This window comes from Halyomorpha halys, unplaced genomic scaffold (genome assembly GCF_000696795.3).
Source record: "Halyomorpha halys isolate HHAL.00 unplaced genomic scaffold, Hhal_1.1 Scaffold158.1, whole genome shotgun sequence".
In the NCBI taxonomy this organism is placed as follows: Eukaryota; Metazoa; Arthropoda; class Insecta; order Hemiptera; family Pentatomidae; genus Halyomorpha; species Halyomorpha halys.
In genome coordinates, this window is record NW_027107138.1 from 227,105 (window position 1) to 243,858 (window position 16,754).

General features: G+C 39.6%; 1 protein-coding gene across 2 annotated transcripts in view; it reads right to left on the minus strand.

The window, feature by feature from the left end:
* Positions 1–16,754, minus strand: part of LOC106678755 (uncharacterized) — a 70,461-nt gene that overhangs the window by 19,848 nt on the left and 33,859 nt on the right. For both annotated transcript variants that reach the window (XM_067045442.1, XM_024362720.2), the window contains exons 4-5: positions 6,962–7,061; positions 3,288–3,454 (exon numbers count right to left, since the gene is read on the minus strand). In XM_067045442.1, the coding sequence (XP_066901543.1) occupies positions 3,288–3,454; positions 6,962–7,061 (267 nt within the window). The remainder of the gene's footprint in view (positions 1–3,287; positions 3,455–6,961; positions 7,062–16,754) is intronic.

Consider the following 16,754-nt stretch of genomic DNA (forward strand, 5'->3'; position numbering starts at 1 on the left):
TATGAAACATTGGGTAAATGAAAGATATCTAATTCCGCATTCCAAGAAATACCCCTGCCATTTTATTTCTACTCCATAAGATTCAATCATTACTTTTTACATTTTTATGACCTATAATCATAATTGAAAATAAAACGACTGAATTTAAATCAAAAGCAACAAGGTTTACTAATGGCTCGCACAATGAAAATATAAGGCAGTTTAGCACTTACCTCGGACGATTTTTTGGAATTCACCTTCTTTCCCTGTCATGTATCAAATAAGATCACTATTTTTTTTCTTGGGTCCCAAAAATCTAAGGTCCTTCAATGCCGTTTTTCAATTTCAGGTACTTTTTAAATATTGCTCGATTAAACTATCTTAAATTCTCCTCTTCCTGTTTTAAGCTTATATTTCAAAAGTGAAATAGAACCTTGGCTCCCCCTGGGTCTTAGAGGGGCGGGTCCCAGGTAACCAGTTTTACCACACCCATGGCACTAGCGGTCCTCCAGCCGACGATTGTTTCTGGGTTTAGCTTGGCTCCTTAAATTTTCTGTGTTGGCATGTTTCTTGGCTGATGATATTCCATCCGAGTCCATTCTGGGTCCTCTACTTCCATTTGGGCCTCCACCTCTCTAGGGCTTGTATCAATGAGATCTATGAGAGGAATGTGCTCCTCAAACGAGCGGTCTCTCGGCATTCCCTCTTTCTTCTTCAGTTCTTTTGCCAACTGAATCTTCAGTACCATGGAGTAGAATTGCATCCGACCCTGTACATAAATTGTCTCCATCATCTCGCTGATTTTATCTTGAATTCTGTTATAGCGAGCCAGGAGTTCTGCGGCCTACTGCCCAATAGAGTGTCTCGGTTTTTTCGTTTCTCTGATCATCATGAATATATTCTCCTGGGTGCCTCTTTAATCTTTCTTTGATGACCTTCCAGGAGGTCATCTGCCTGAATCTGATTTAGAATACTTCTTTTTACACGGCAGACTACCGCTGCTTTCAGGGCTTTTGCATCCTCGCTGTCTAGTAGATCCTCCGACATGTTCGCTTCTATTCTAATTCTCCGGTCTGTCCGGTGATTTTTTCTAGGTCCCACACCGCCTTTCTCAGGTCCTGGAAAGTTGCCGTACGGACCTTAATCTATTTTAGCGTCGTGTCATGAAATTTCGCTAAAGAGACTTCTGGTAATGGTTGAATCTCCTGCGGATTTGGGTTGCCAGTTGTTAAAGTTTGGTTGAATGCAGCTTGAGGTTGGTTGTTTTGGTTCATATTCTCCAGATTCAGAAGTGCTCTTCTCACTATTCCGTTAAAGGTCATAATTCAAAGAGAACAATGAAAAAAAAAATTCTTTTAGACTGAAAATTACTCCGGTATCTAAAGTTCTCGGGTTTCGGCACCAGTTAAGTATCGGCGAAGGCAAAATGTCAAAAAAGAGAAGAAGGAATAAGATGTAACACGTTTGAACTATTGTAACATACTGGCTTTATTGGGTTCGGTACATCTCTTTATATACATTCAATCTGCTGATCTTCTCAGTCAGCTGACATCGAAGTAACAGCTGACTAAGGCTATAAATAACAATTATTTTTTTCTCGACTGCTGTAGGTACATATTTTTTTTTTGTGGTTCTTGAATGTCAATTAATAATACAACTTTATTTAGGCGACGTTTCGCAACTTTATATTTGTACTGTTCTGGTGTTGTTCAGTTCTGGCACAAACCTGGAGTTAGTTGAATCACAATATAGAACACACTGTAATAGACAATTAGCATGACTATGCAAACGATAAAGTTGTGAAACATCATCTAAATAAAGTTGTATTATTACCTGATCATCAAGAACCACAATATATATATATATATATCCGTAAGTTTTTTTTTTTTTATTGTCGTTGGTCAATACATATATATAGTCCAGATTTATTTAAAATAATAAATACAATTTAATAGTTTTTATTATTCTCAGATCTAAAGTATGGCATTGATGATTATAAGATTCAAATGAAAAGATTAAATATTAAATAGATGCGAGAGTTTTATTTTAAGTTATATATAATATTATTGACTCTTATCTCAGGTTGGGTTTTCTAGACAATCAGAACCCCAAGACACATGACTAAATTAATTACTACTTTTATAATTATGATTTAGTCCTAGGTAGAGCAAACTAAATAATTATATAATCTTCTTTGATGGCTGATGGTTCTCAATATCTTCGTTCTCAAAATCTATCTCTGACAGTAAACAAAGCTTCCAGGACACGCCCATTCTACCAGCGATCCGAACAAAAAGTCTTTCTTTCTTCTATGGTATAATCTTCTTGGATGACTGCTAACTTCTTGATGTTTTCTTTCTATTTATCTACCACTGGCCGTAAACAAGGGATGGTCAGCACCCCCTGCTTCTAGGAGACGTCATCTCTCCCACACCAGTGCCCTTCATCCTTTGTTCACAATGTTGGATCATGGATGTAAACATCGATTGTAGCACAACGGTTTTGAGTTTTTGTCTATGATTTTCTTTATTTATATTTTTCCTTAATACTTATTATCCACTTCTTTTATAATTTTTTTTTGTTAAATTTACCGTAAATGCAATTCTGATATAAAATAACAAAAGTCGATAAAATTTCAATCCAGCCACTCATCATAGCAGTAATTCCACAATCTTCAGAAAGATGCATGCCACCATCTTGAAATATTTGAAACCAGTTTGTTTTGACATCCATAACTTCTGAATGATGAAATTGGTTAGCTTGGGTTTTTGGTTTAATAAAAAGAAAATCAACAAATATTAACATTGGTGCATAAAATAAAGTATAACTAAAATACCTATACATAAAAAACAACCTTTTATAAAAGAAGAGGATATTACAGTATGTATATGATGTCTCCATGTTGTGCGATTGTACCAATCGATTGAGTTGTGACTATCGATTATGTGGTACTAACGACAATCAGCCATCTCTAATGTTGAGTAGAATCTTGAATTCAATCAGGGAATCAGAATTTCCTGCCCAATTGGAGAGACTAAGTGTTGATTCCAAGTTAAACAACATATTATATTTCACAATCAGTAAGTCATGGGTTTTTCTTATGTTTTTTTCCCATAATATAATAACTATTATGTTATTTAAAATAAATGGATTTTATTGAGTATTTATCCAAAAAATATTGATAGTTATATTGAAAATAAATGCTGAAAATTGACTGAAGTAGAGCAATTATTCAAAGTATGTATATTGTTATCATACTCTCGATAAACGTTACAAAATTATTTAATTTTAAAAAATATGAAAGTTACCATTGCAATAATCTGATTGGATGAGGCGGTTGAAGGGCTGACCGGCAGCACCCCAGGTAGGGTGAGCTAGATTGTTGCAGAGGCCATTAGTGGACCGGTACTTGGACAACGAACATGAAGACAACTTCTTCAAAGTGATATCTTCAATGACAGGATCTTCTTTCAACCTAAAAAAAAAAATATGTTACTGCAGATTTCAATTATCCAAGTTATGATATTTGCTTGAGCCCGCTGCTCTTCATAGTAGTCCCCTTGATAAAGCAATCAAGAAAGCTAAACTTAGAATGAGACAGGACGCAGGAACTTACAACCCATAAAATTTTCTGTGTTGGCTTTTGCGGATGACCTGGATAAACATGAAAATTAACCCGGAAAAGACCAAATGTATGAGGATAAGAAAGAAACCAATATTTCAAATATCTAGGTGCTCATCTTAACGATAGCGGCTATATTGATGAGGACGTTCCAATCCATGGAGATGCGGTACCTTCGTAAGGTGGAAGGAAGGATACGACGGGATAGATTACGGAACAGACTACGGAGCATCCTAGAGGGGCACAAGCTATGATGGTTCGGACACCACCTTCGGATGGACTAGGAAAGAACTGCCAGAAAGACATATGAGACTCACGTGGAGGGAAGAAGGCCAAGAGGAAGACCACGCATTTCCTGGGAGGAGAGTGTTAAGGAGGCGTTCAGGAGGCGGGATATGGACTGGAGTAGCAGAAGGGAGATGGTCCAAGAGCGAGATATCTGGTCCAGACTCTGAAAATTGTAATCTCACACTGCGCAAGCGGTAAAGGGGATACAATGATTATGATTATGTTAATATGGTATTTAATTAATGATATATCAAGTTGTAATAGTGAGGAAGTTGAAGCTGCTAACTCGAAACTGCAGTGATGCCAATTTGATTCCGGCCTGGACGGGTTGACTTTTGTGGTAGCTCCAGGAAATCAAAACTCGACCTTTCTGCTCTGGTTAGATTAGGGTGGTAACTGTGATAAATGTGCTCCAATCACAAACAGGAAAAGAGTAAATTAAAATTTTGTGTTTATTCAAGTGTCATATTTTGGATTTATAGAAGGGGACAACTAAAAACCTGTTTAAGTTAAGTAATTCCAAATTGCATTTTCGTAAACTAGATAAAATAGTCTTTATTAATAACTAGAATTTGTTTTTGTTGAAACAATTTGAAGAGGGCTTTCAAGCAGCTATAGAACGCCAAGTTCTCATCTCCTTAAATCATGAGTTATTCCCGATTTTTTTTTATTAGCCCCTTATATTATTAAAGTTGGCTGGATTACAGATTCTTCACTTTTAGAAAAACTTCATTGTTTAATAAGTTTTAATTACACGTTAATTAAATTGGGGTCTATTACTGAACATGCTTAGATTTGCCCCCCAGTTCTTATAAATAATTATTTGATGTGAAATACTGTCCCATCTACGTCCCATTGAACTACGTAAAAATAACTATAAAATTATTAAAATATGCATTTTATTTATAAAATATATCTACATAAAATATGTTTGTGGGTACAACAAATTAAATTCTCCTTTAACTTGTTTTTGTCGCGTGTATACAAGGTTTTTACAAAAACCCTAGTGCATGTAAACATAATTAACTTTAAAATCTCAAATTAAAAATTGGTTAAATTATTTTGTATATGTATTTATTTCAACATAAACATTGTCTGATTCTATTTATCATTGTTCAATTGTGTGCTCTGAGAGTATTAGGACTCCATTTCCACTTTAGATTGCAGCTAGAATTGCCAAAGAATAATAATGTTTTGTTGAAGAAAAATATTTGAACACATTTATGGGAAATGTAAAAGTTTAATACATTATTTTCTTTAAAATTGGCCAAAGAATCACCATGCAGTGAGGCCGGCTTTTGGTTGAAATGCCGCAACCATTATTTTAAAATATTGGATAGAGATAAAAATATTGTCAAAGTTTGGACTTGTTCCATGGCTATTGGCTTTGAGCTTTATACTCAATAGCAAACAAAAACAAAGTTATTTTCAACAAGACAACGCCCAGGTACATCTTTCCCTTTTGACCCAGGAAAAATTCGCAAAAATGGAAAATATATATAGAGGCCATGATGATTTCACAGACTTTAGTTTTGATTTCATGCCATCTGACTAAACTATCTTTCAATGGCACTTTTTCCAAAAACTTATCAAACTATTTGAATATAAAATTATGATACAAACTAGTCGGAAACCAGTGATTTCAAACTCTTCTTTTGGCGGAATTATTGATCTAAATTTATTATTCTGTGAGAATAAACGTCCAGTGTATTATGCATGTTTAATCTTGAAAATGCACAATTTTAAGTAGTTGAAAGAGTATCTGTAACAACCAACGAATAAATGTTTATATCCGAATAATTTTTTTGTTCTTTAAAGCTTTCCCTCAAAAAGGAATGAATAGGTCGATTTGGTGTGGCTTTAACAAATAGTATAATTCATAGAATATAAAAAAATATTATTGTATATTAAGTTATGATAATTTTAATTTACTAGTAATGCATTATTACTGCATTATATATATTATATTTATATTATTACTAATAATAGTATAACCTACTATATATTTACTATTTATATATTATATACAATATTACAATAGCTCTACAGTATCTATTCATTACTACAACGTTGCTAGGTGGTTTTGTGTTGAACTTTGTTGGTAAAGAATTTTACTTGAAAAATGAAAATATAACCCTGGACTATACTAGTAATCAGGATATAGTACGACTGAAGAGAGCATTTCATCCAGTTTGGGAATCCGGTACATGGCGAAAGGGAGTCGTGAACTCAGCAGTTACAGCGATACAGACTTTGGTGGATGCAACAAAACAGGACGTTCAACTTCTGGAGTCGCTAAGACGTACGCAGGAGGGGCAGTGTCAAGGCTGAGTCAGCGTCAACAAATGACAGCAACTTCGACAACTGAAGCGGAGCTAGTTGCAGTAAAAGATATTATCTGGCTGTCTAGACTATTTGAAGACATGGGCTGTCCCCAACAAGTGCAAACGCTTTAAATTGACAACCAAGTAACCATTCGTCTGTGCCACAATCCAGAGAACCATCGTCGCACGGAGCATATACAAGTAAAATTCTTTTTCATAAGAGTAAAAATTATGGATGGTATTCTCAAAGTACAGTACATCCCCACAGAGGAACAGGTCGCGGATATTATGACGAAGACACTACTACCAAGACTTAGGCTTGAATATTTAATCAAGAAACTTGGACTGTTTTCATCTTTATCAAATTAAATAAAAAATAGAAAAAGGGAAAGTATTGTAGCAGAGTATTTTCCTACTTTTATTGGTACCACTGCCATCTGTAAGGTTACCTAGCTATAAGGTTGCATTGTTTATCTTTTCGTACAGGAAAACATAGCCCTTCTTTATGAGTGTACATTTTCGTTAATTTTTCCACTTTTCTTTGCAAAATAAGCTGTATAAATAATATAAAATGAAAATTAGAATTAGCAACAATATTTTAAAAAATACAATTACTAAAGAAGGAAAGTAAATAATTGTGTTGTGATAATGGTTTAAATTCTTAGTACATATAAAAAACAAAAGGTATAAACATATATAAAAAGGAAATGTAAACTCCCAATCATCATAATGAACTTAAATCACGTACCTCGGTGACTTCCACGATTTTGGCATTTGAACAATATTTGTTGGTTCTGGTGATTCAAGATTTTTTGTTTGGTCAACTGGCATCCTTGCATTTAGAGATGCTGTAAAAAAAAAAAAATTAACAAAATAAAATACACCTAAATAATAATTAACTTTAAGACTGTTGTAGGTGGAGAAGCTATGTAAAGAAAAATATAAGACATTTGTTTCTTGATACATTTAATAATAACTTCAGATGTTTTTGAACATAAAGTTGGTATTTTTCATGGGTATTACGTACAGCATTAATACTCATTCAAATCAGCTAAAAGTCTGTGTATTTCATATACATATGATACTTCTTGTACATGTATTGGTTATAAGCAGATGCGTTTTAGAAATATAAACAGTTTACATAATGTATTGTGTAATTGACAATATTGGTTTAAATAGAATACCGTTTGATTAAATAAATATTTCCAAAACAATAAAAATTAGGCCCACTCAAGGTAAGGATTTTTCAACTTTCATAAAATTTAACCACTGCGTATAACCAGGATGACCAGGAATTATGTAGTTAGCATGGAGTATCCATACGCAATTCATAAAACCTTGGTTTCAATTTATGCAATCGGATAGAAATTACTTCAAGTAATGCATCCACTAATTCATAAAGTAAGTTTGCTTAAATACAACAATGAAAATGGGAATTATTATTATTCACATAAAGTGACCAAAACTTCTTATGTAAAAAAAAAATATATATTTTCACTGAAATTTAAGAAATTATTAGAAGCTATAGGGACTTCAGAAAAATTAAACGGTTTATAAAGACGAATTTGACTTTATGCCAGGGGCGATATCAAAAGCGTTGGTATATAGATCTTCAATAAATGGGAAAACAAGATTAAAAAAAAACCAAGATCTTATCATAAAGCAAGATGGAAACTAGCTAAACATCACTATCCCAACAATAACATCATTGTTGAATTATTTTCCCCGGGTTAAAAATTAAGCTTCTAAATTCGAACAAAGAACTCAGGAAAAAGAAAGATAACATGATTACTAACGTAAGTAAAATTAATCAGTGGCGTAACTTAGATCGAATACACCCAGAGGCAAACATCCAGAGAACGTCTTATTTAATCTAGAACTAGAATACAATAACCAATAGTAAGTATGAGACAAAGTGAAGTATGCCTACGAACCAAATATGACCGGCACTCACTGCAAGCGATACAAGAAGAAACGCCCACTGTAGAAATGCCACTTAGTCATCTACAGGTGGATTCGGTCACTGGAGAGGGTACAAGTAGGTCTCGGTAATAGACATCCTCAGAAAATTAGCAATGGCGTACCCAGTGACAGAAAAATCGGGGGAAGCAATATTGAAGGCAGGGCAATACTGGGCCTTCGTGGTTCCAGTATCATGGCGTTCCAGAGAGAATCTCATCTGACCACGGACGTGAGTTTGACAATGCTGGTATGAGAGCAGAGATAAAAAATCTTGGAGGTAACGTGGCACTCCAATACTCCAGGTCACCCGAAAGGTAGAGGCGGGATAGAACGCCGCAATAGTACACTTAGTGACCATCTACGAGTGTACCAGCCAGACCAGACGATGGAAAGGGCGATCATCACTTACAACCACTCAATACATTCCAATGCAATGCCCTCAACCCGTACTGACAGATGAAATTAGTTGTTGTTGTGGTTCAGAAGAATTTTGTCGAAGAGAATTGTTAATTTTTTTTATTGTTATATAGAGAGAATTGTTTATTTATTTTTTTTACATACAGTGTTGTTTTTCTTTTTTCTTAGGTTTAAATGTATGTATGTAATCTTACTTTCTTTTGTTGTATTTATTATTCAATGCTTTTCATTTGTATTTCTTCCGTACATATTTATGTAATATTTTTAGTTTACGAGGATTGTTCTTCCCACTGGCGTGGGGGGGAGTTACAATCAGCTGTACAACTCATATCCCAGACAGAGGAAGAGGTCGAGGGGACAGGAAGCGGAGTGGACCAAAACAGCAGACGTGGTAATTGGAGAAGGCGAACAGAAGAAAGAAGATCAAGGCAGGAAAGTTGAGGAGGGTGCCTGGAGAGGGGCGACCGCAAATTACAGATCTTCAACGTCAAAGGTGAGAACAGCGGTCTGCCTATCATCGAGGTGAGCGGCGTGAAATGACTGGTGGACACGAGGAATTCCCACACCACCCTGTACCAGGGAATACTAAGGAAGATGAGTGGAGGAGAGAGGAAACTCCAGATGGACGTCCAGGTATATCATTGTAAGTTTATCACCCACGGCGGGTCCTGTAAAGTAGAAGGGGAGGCGGAGATAGATTTAGGTGAATGGGGGATCGTGGGAGAGCCATTACGGGTTCATATTGGTGAGAAAATTGGAGAAGGATTGGAGACAGAATATAGAACGGGAGTATGCGAATATTTTTTTCGTGAGGGAGATTTACTGGGGGTGACCGGACAAACAATGCACCAGACTCCTCTGAAGCAAGATAAAACCACATACGTGAAAGAAAGGCGTTACCCACATGCGTCACAGCAACACATCCAAGAGGAATTAGAAAACCTCAAAAAACAGGGCATCATCGTTGACAGCACCTCCCCCATACAACAGCCCCTTATGGGCAGTGCGGAAGAAGGGCATACCGGGAGATAAGAAAGAGAAATATAAGGTGGTGATAGATTACCGGGGTCTTAATGAGAACACGGTAGACGAATACCTTTTACTCCTGTCTTTCCAGCTTAGGAAACTTGAGCTGTTCTATATGAACCGTTCACCGTTTTTTTTTTTATCTTTCACCCTCTCTATCATGATTTGGTTATGCTCTCTTATTATAATCACCCTGAATGGTCCCTCATATCTTTGAGGCTCTTTACCCTTGTTAGAGCTGATCCTCCTACTTATTTTCCCTACAATGTCCCGGACGCCCTCTTTATGTGTCGGTACGTGTTTGGCCTTTTCTCTTGCAATTCTCTCGCGGCCCTTGTCCCACGTTTTTCTTTGGGCGATCCCATTACCGACGATTTCTTCTCCATCAATTGCCGTATTTCTATTTCGCACTTTCGAAGAAATCCATCTTCATTAGCCTTGAAGTTCTGGTCTTCCACATTATCTGGCGCGCCTTGTCATTCACGATCTCTTCGAGCTCCTCCATCTCCGGTGGCCTTCTTTCGGTTGAGCTGTCGTCCCCGGATCATTCCTCACGGGCGTGCTTTGTGTTTCTTCCTTTCCTTCTCCGAGTGTCCATTCTCGCAAGAACTGCCGTACTTCTCCTGACGTATGCGGTTGCTCTTCCTCTATTGCATTTATAGTTATTGCACGGGATAGCCAGTCAGCGATTACATTCTCCTTCCCTGGTTTATATTGTGTAACAATGTTGTAGTGACTGAAGAGTTCCTTCCATCGGGTCAACCTAGCCGAGGACTCTTTCAACTTCCCTACCCATTGTAGCGGTCTGTGATCGGTGTGCACCCGAAATTTCCTTAAAAAAAACATAGGGGTGATAATGTTCCCGCTCTAGCGCGCTGTGTCGGGTTTCTGCATCCGTTAAACGCCTGCAAGCGTACGCCACCGGTCGCTTCTTCCCTCACCCTCTTGTGACAGTACCGCCCCCAACGCGTACTCACTTTCATCCGTGGTGATGGTGGACATCTGTTGGAAGTTCGGGAATGTCAACACCGGTTCTTTCTGTAGTACCTCCATACATCTCCTTATATTCTCCACCATATCGGGTGTCACCCGCACCCTATTTCCCTTTTTCAGTAAGTTGTTGATGGGTACCAGTTATTTGGCCATCGCCGGCACGAGTCTTCTATAATAGTTTAAGGCACCCAATAATCTCCTATTTCCCTTAACGTACGTTGAAATCGCCATTTTTCTGGCTGCCACCTTATTCGATCTGACTCCTTGTTCCGATATCGTGTGTCCCATAAAATTGATCCGGCTTTGCCCCGAAGTTAATTTAGCTTCAACCCAAATTTCCGGAGTAGTTGGAACACCTTGCGCAAATAAAACACGTGTTCCTCTTCCGTTTTGCTGTAAACGAGCAGCTCGTCCATGTACACCTGGCACATGGACTCTTCAATTTCTAGCAGGAATTCGTCCATCAATCGCTGGAATGTCATGGGGGCATTCTTCTGTCCGAAGAGCATTTTTGTGAATTCATAATGCACTCTCTCAAATGTTAAGGGGGTCTTGTGCTGGTCCTCCGGATGCATCTTAATTTGGTGGTAACCGACTTTCAAATCTAAAGTGCAAAATATCGTTGCCCCACCTAATCTATTCAAAATATCTTCCAGTCGTGGTATGGGGTTTCTTCGTCTACCGTGTTCTCATTAAGACCCCGGTAATCTATCACCACCTTATATTTCTCTTTCTTATATCCCGTTATGCCCTTCTTCCGCACTGCCCATAAAGGGCTGTTGTATGGGGAGGTGCTGTCGACGATGATGCCCTGTTTTTTAAGGTTTTCTAATTCCTCTTGGATGTGTTGCTGTGACGCATGTGGGTAACGCCTTTCTTTCACGTATGTGATTTTATCTTGCTTCAGAGGGGTCTGGTGCATTGTTTGTTATCTCCCTCACGAAAATAATATTCGCATACTCCCGTTCTATATCCTGTCTCCAATCCTTCTCCAATTTTCTCACCAATATGAACCCGTAATGGCTCTCCCACGATCCCCCATTCACATAAATCTATCTCCGCCTCCCCTTCTACTTTACAGGACCCACCGTGGGTGATAAACTTACAATGATATACCTGGACGTCCATCTGGAGTTTCCTCTCTCCTCCACTCATCTTCCTTAGTATTCCCTGGTACAGGGTGGTGTGGAAATTCCTCGTGTCCACCAGGCATTTCACGCCGCTCACCTCGATGATAGGCAGACCGCTGTTCTCACCTTTGACGTTGAAGATCTGTAATGTGCGGTCGCCCCTCTCCAGGCACTCTCCTCAACTTTCCTGCCTTGATCTTCTTTCTTCTGTTCGCCTTCCCCAATTACCACGTCTGCTGTTTTGGTCCACTCCGCTTCCTGTCCCCTCGACCTCTTCCTCTGTCTGGGATATAAGTTGTACAGCTGATTGTAACTCCCCCCCCCCCACGCCAGTGGGAAGAACAATCCTCGTAAACTAAAAATATTACATAAATATGAACGGAAGAAATACAAATGAAAAGCTATATATTAAATACAACAAAAGAAAGTAAGATTGCATACATACATTTAAACCTAAGAAAAAAGAAAAACAACACTGTATGTAAAAAAAATAAATAAACAATACTCTCTATATAACAATAAAAAAAATTAACAATTTTCTTCGACAAAATTCTTCTGAAACTAATTTCGTCTGTCAGGCCGTTGAGGGTTGAGGGCATTGCAGGCCGTCAAGGTTTCGCCGCTGTAGGTAGTTTCAACTGCTCCAAATGGACCGTCCTACGTCTTCTCGATTCCTTTAAACTCTCTATGTTGACCACGTTATGTTCTCTGTGATCACCCTGAATGGGCCCTCGTTTCTCTGCAGCTCTTTTCCACGGGTTGTCCCTACTTTCCGGTATACCACCGTGCCGATTTTAAGTTGGCCTATCAAATCGCGGACACAGAGGTTTTCCCTAGCCACCAGTTTCTTCTTCTCCCACTCTATCCTGTCCTTAACTTTGTCCAACATCCTCCGTCGTGCCATACTACTAACGACAATAGTGTTCTCTCCTGCCACCGTATCCCGATAGCCCCTGCGACGTCCACGTAATCCAAAAATAACCTCGAACGGGGCAAACCTTGTGATGGAATGTATTGAGTGGTTGTAAGTTATGATCGCCCTTTCCATCGTCTGGTCTGGCTGGTACACTCGTAGATGGTCACTAAGTGTACTATTGAGGCGTTCTATCCCGCCTCTACCTTTCGGGTGACCTGGAGTATTGGAGTGCCACGTTACCTCCAAGATTTTTATCTCTGCTCTCATACCACCATTGTCAAACTCACGTCCGTGGTCAGATGAGATTCTCTCTGGAACGCCATGATACTGGAACCACGTTCGGAGGCCCTTCAATATTGCTTACCCCGATTTTTCTGTCACTGGGTACGCCATTGCTAATTTTTTGAGGATGTCTATTACCGAGACCCACTTGTACCCTATCCAGTGACCGAATCCACCTGAAGATCACTAAGTGGCATTTCTGCTGTGGGCGTTTCTTCTTGTATCGCTTGCAGTGGGTGCCGGTCATGTTTGGTTCGTAGGCATACTTCACAACTACCTATGGTGTATTGGATGGTGCGCTTCATTCAACAAAAATATCGTCGGCGCAGCTCCTGTAAAGTTCAGGCCATCCTCATATTCATCTTGCTCAGGTGCTAGGCAAGCGTCACCTCTTTTTGTGGTTCTGGTTCCCGGAGAGTCTCCACAATCATGGTGAACTGAATAAATTTTCGGTCTATAACGATCTTTTCCTTCCGCCAGAGGCGCTGAACCTTGTCCCAAAGAATTGTATTGCAAATATACAAGTGGTGGGTCTGTCCCGCTTTAGATGCATTTTTCAATGCTCTGCAAATCTGATCTTCATTGACACCCGGTGAGGACCATATTTCCCATCCTCCATTTTCGTTGATCACGAAGTCTTGGTTTTCCAAATTATCTGGCGACGTTTATCGTTCACGATCTCGTCTAACTCTTCTATTTCCGTGGGTCTACTTGCAATCGAGTGTTCATCTTCTGATTTGCCTACAATGATCTCGGTGTCTGGTATTTCTTGTTCTTCTTCTTTCCCTGGTGCTCACTCTCTTAGGAACTGGCTCCTACTTCCAGATGGTTCACCTTTCTCATCCTCGATTGCATTAATCATTACGGCCCTTGAAAGCTAGTCCGCGACCAAGTTGTTCTTCCCAGGCTTATACGCAATGTTGTACTGGCTAAGGATCTCCTTTCATCTGGTGATCCGAGCAGATGTCTCCTTCAGTTTACCAACCCACTGCAACGGTCTATGGTCAGTGTGTACCCGAAAACATCTCCCAAAAATATATGGCCCGCAGTATTCTGCTGCCCACACAATTCCCAGCAATTGGCGTTTCAGGACGCTGTAGAGAGTCTCTGCATTGGTGAGACGTCGACTCGCATACGCTCTGGGGCTTTCTCCTTCGTCATATTCCTGTGATAATCCACACTGCACCTAGAGCGTATTCGCTTGCATCAGTCGTAAGGGTAAATTTCTTCTTAAAATCAGGGAATGCCAAGAACGGTTCCCTCTGTAGTCTCTCTATGCACTTCGGGACTTTGTTCTTCATCTGAGGTGTTATCTTTATTGTATTCCCTTTTTTCAGTAGATGGCTGAGGGGGTACAAGATATTACGCCATGTCCGGTACGAATCTTCTGTAATAGTTCAGCACTCAATGCAGCAATCGCCGAACTCCGTTCACGTCTTTGGGTACCGCCATCCTTTACAGGGTCACATTCTGTATATCTGGTCCCACGCTGTCATTGGAGATAGTGTGCCCCAAAACATTAATTCGGTTCTGCCCCAACACCAACTTCTCTCTGGATAATTTTAGGCCAAATTCCCTCATGCGCTGGAACACACTCCTTATATAGTCCACATGGTCCTATTCCGATTTGCTGAACACCAGTAAGTCGTCCATGTATACTTGACAAACTGCTTCGTCCAGTCTTCTCAGGAACTCATCCATCAGCATCTGAAAAGTCACGGATGCGTTCTTAAGACCAAATGGCATCCTTGGAAATAATGCCAATTCATAATACCGACGTTCGAAGGTGAAAGCGGTCTTATACTGGTCTCTGGGATGCATCTTAATTTGATGGTACCCCCTTTAAGTCGAGCGTGCTTAAAATTTTCGCTCCATCCAATCTATCCAAAATGTCCTCGAATTTCGGGATCGGGTACTTCTCATTCAGTCTGCTGTGGTCAATGACGGTACTTCTCCCTGCCATCCCCTGGCGTACTCTTCTTTCTTACCACCCACAAAGAACTATTATATGGCGAGGTGCTGTTAATAATTATCTTCTGCCTTCTCAGATTCTCTATCTATTCTTTGATGTGCTGTCGAAGTGCTTGGAGATACCGCCTTTCCTTTACATAAGTCATGCTATCTTGATTCAGCGAAATCTCATGAACTGTTTTCCCAGTAGCGCCCAGTCTGTCTCCCTCCTTAAAAAAAAATATCGCACCACCGTGCCTACCCTCTCATTCCCGGGCCTCAGGAGTCTCTGGCAACTATATTTCTTTCCTACAATTTCTATATACCATTACCACATTTCGTTCATAATACGCGCCACCAGTTTATCCAGTAGGTCGCATCCTATAATTTCTTGATAGTTTCAAGCATCTTTCCCATTACATGAACCGTCACTTATTTCCCTTGAGCTCCCACTTACTCAAGCCTATTACTGCCTCCCCCTCATTGCAGCAGGGTCCACCCAGGGTAATTAATTGACAGTTACACACCTTGACCTGGGATGTCCTTTCTCTACCGTCCAATATCTCCAATGTTCCTCGCCACACGATTGAATTCGAACTCCCGGTGTTCACCAGTCAGTTTACGCCTTCCTTCACTCGTATTATAGGTATGCTTCTCCATAATTATCCGTAATTCCAATGTGCGGCCGCCCCTCTGCAGACATCATCTTTAAATTTCGCGTGTCTTTCCTCTTCTTGGCCCTCATCTCCACGCTCCTCCTCTGCTTCTGAGTCTGCTTCTGTTTCTAGATTCCTGAGCTTTTCCGTCTCTAATACCCCTGATGCTTCTGAAGATTCGCTATGTCGTAGTCGTAGGTTTTTCCTGCTCATTGAGTATTCACTTCTATTGGCTCACCCTGGCCTTCGTTTCTTCTTTTATTTAGGGGCATTGCCTAGCGATATGACCCTCATTGCCACATTCGAAGCACATTCCACAAATGAGCGCTTTCTTGGAAATCCCTCCTTCTTCCGCAGCTCTTTTGCTAATTGAACCTTTGGTACCATGGATAGGAATCGCATTTGACCCTGTATCTGGATTGTTTCCCTCATCTCGCTGAGTTTATCTGCAATTCTGTTATAGCGTGCCAAGAGTTCCGCGGCATACTGCCCATTAGACGGTTTCGGTTCCTTTGTCTCTCGGATCATCATAAATATATCTTACTCTGGGGCCCACCATCCTCCTCCGAAAGCCTTCTTTAATCTTTCCTTGATAACTCTCCAAAGGGTCTCTTCGTCTGCCTGAATCTGATTTAGGAAGCTCTTCTTCACTCTGAACACAGCCGCTGCTTTTAATGCCTCAATTCTCCTGTTTCCCCGGAAACAGTTCGAGGTCAGAAACGGCCTTCCTCAAGTCTTAGCGGTTGCTGTGCGTACTTCTACCCACTCAAGTGTTGTGGCGTGGGCTCCCGCTGGAGTAACTTCCGGTAGTAACCCCATTTTGATTTAAAGCTTCCAGGTTAAATACCGCTTGTCGGACGATACCGTTGGCAGCCTTTATTTAGAAAAGAAAATTAGAGAAGAAGAAAACAATTTGGAATCTGAGAAAAAAAAACAATAAAAATTCTTCATTAAAACAAATTTTACTCCGGTATCTAAAGTTCCCGGGTTTCGGCACCTGTTAAGCGTTTGGTAAAACAAAGACTAAAAAGAGAAATGACCAACTCTGTTGCTATTCAAACACTGACTTTTATTGAGACTAGCTCGTCTATATATACATTTGAATCAGCTGATCTAGACGATCACCTAATATGTAATTGTATACATCGGGACCTGCTCGTGCTATACTGCAGGGTTTTAATTATTATGTAGGTGATAATATAAAACATA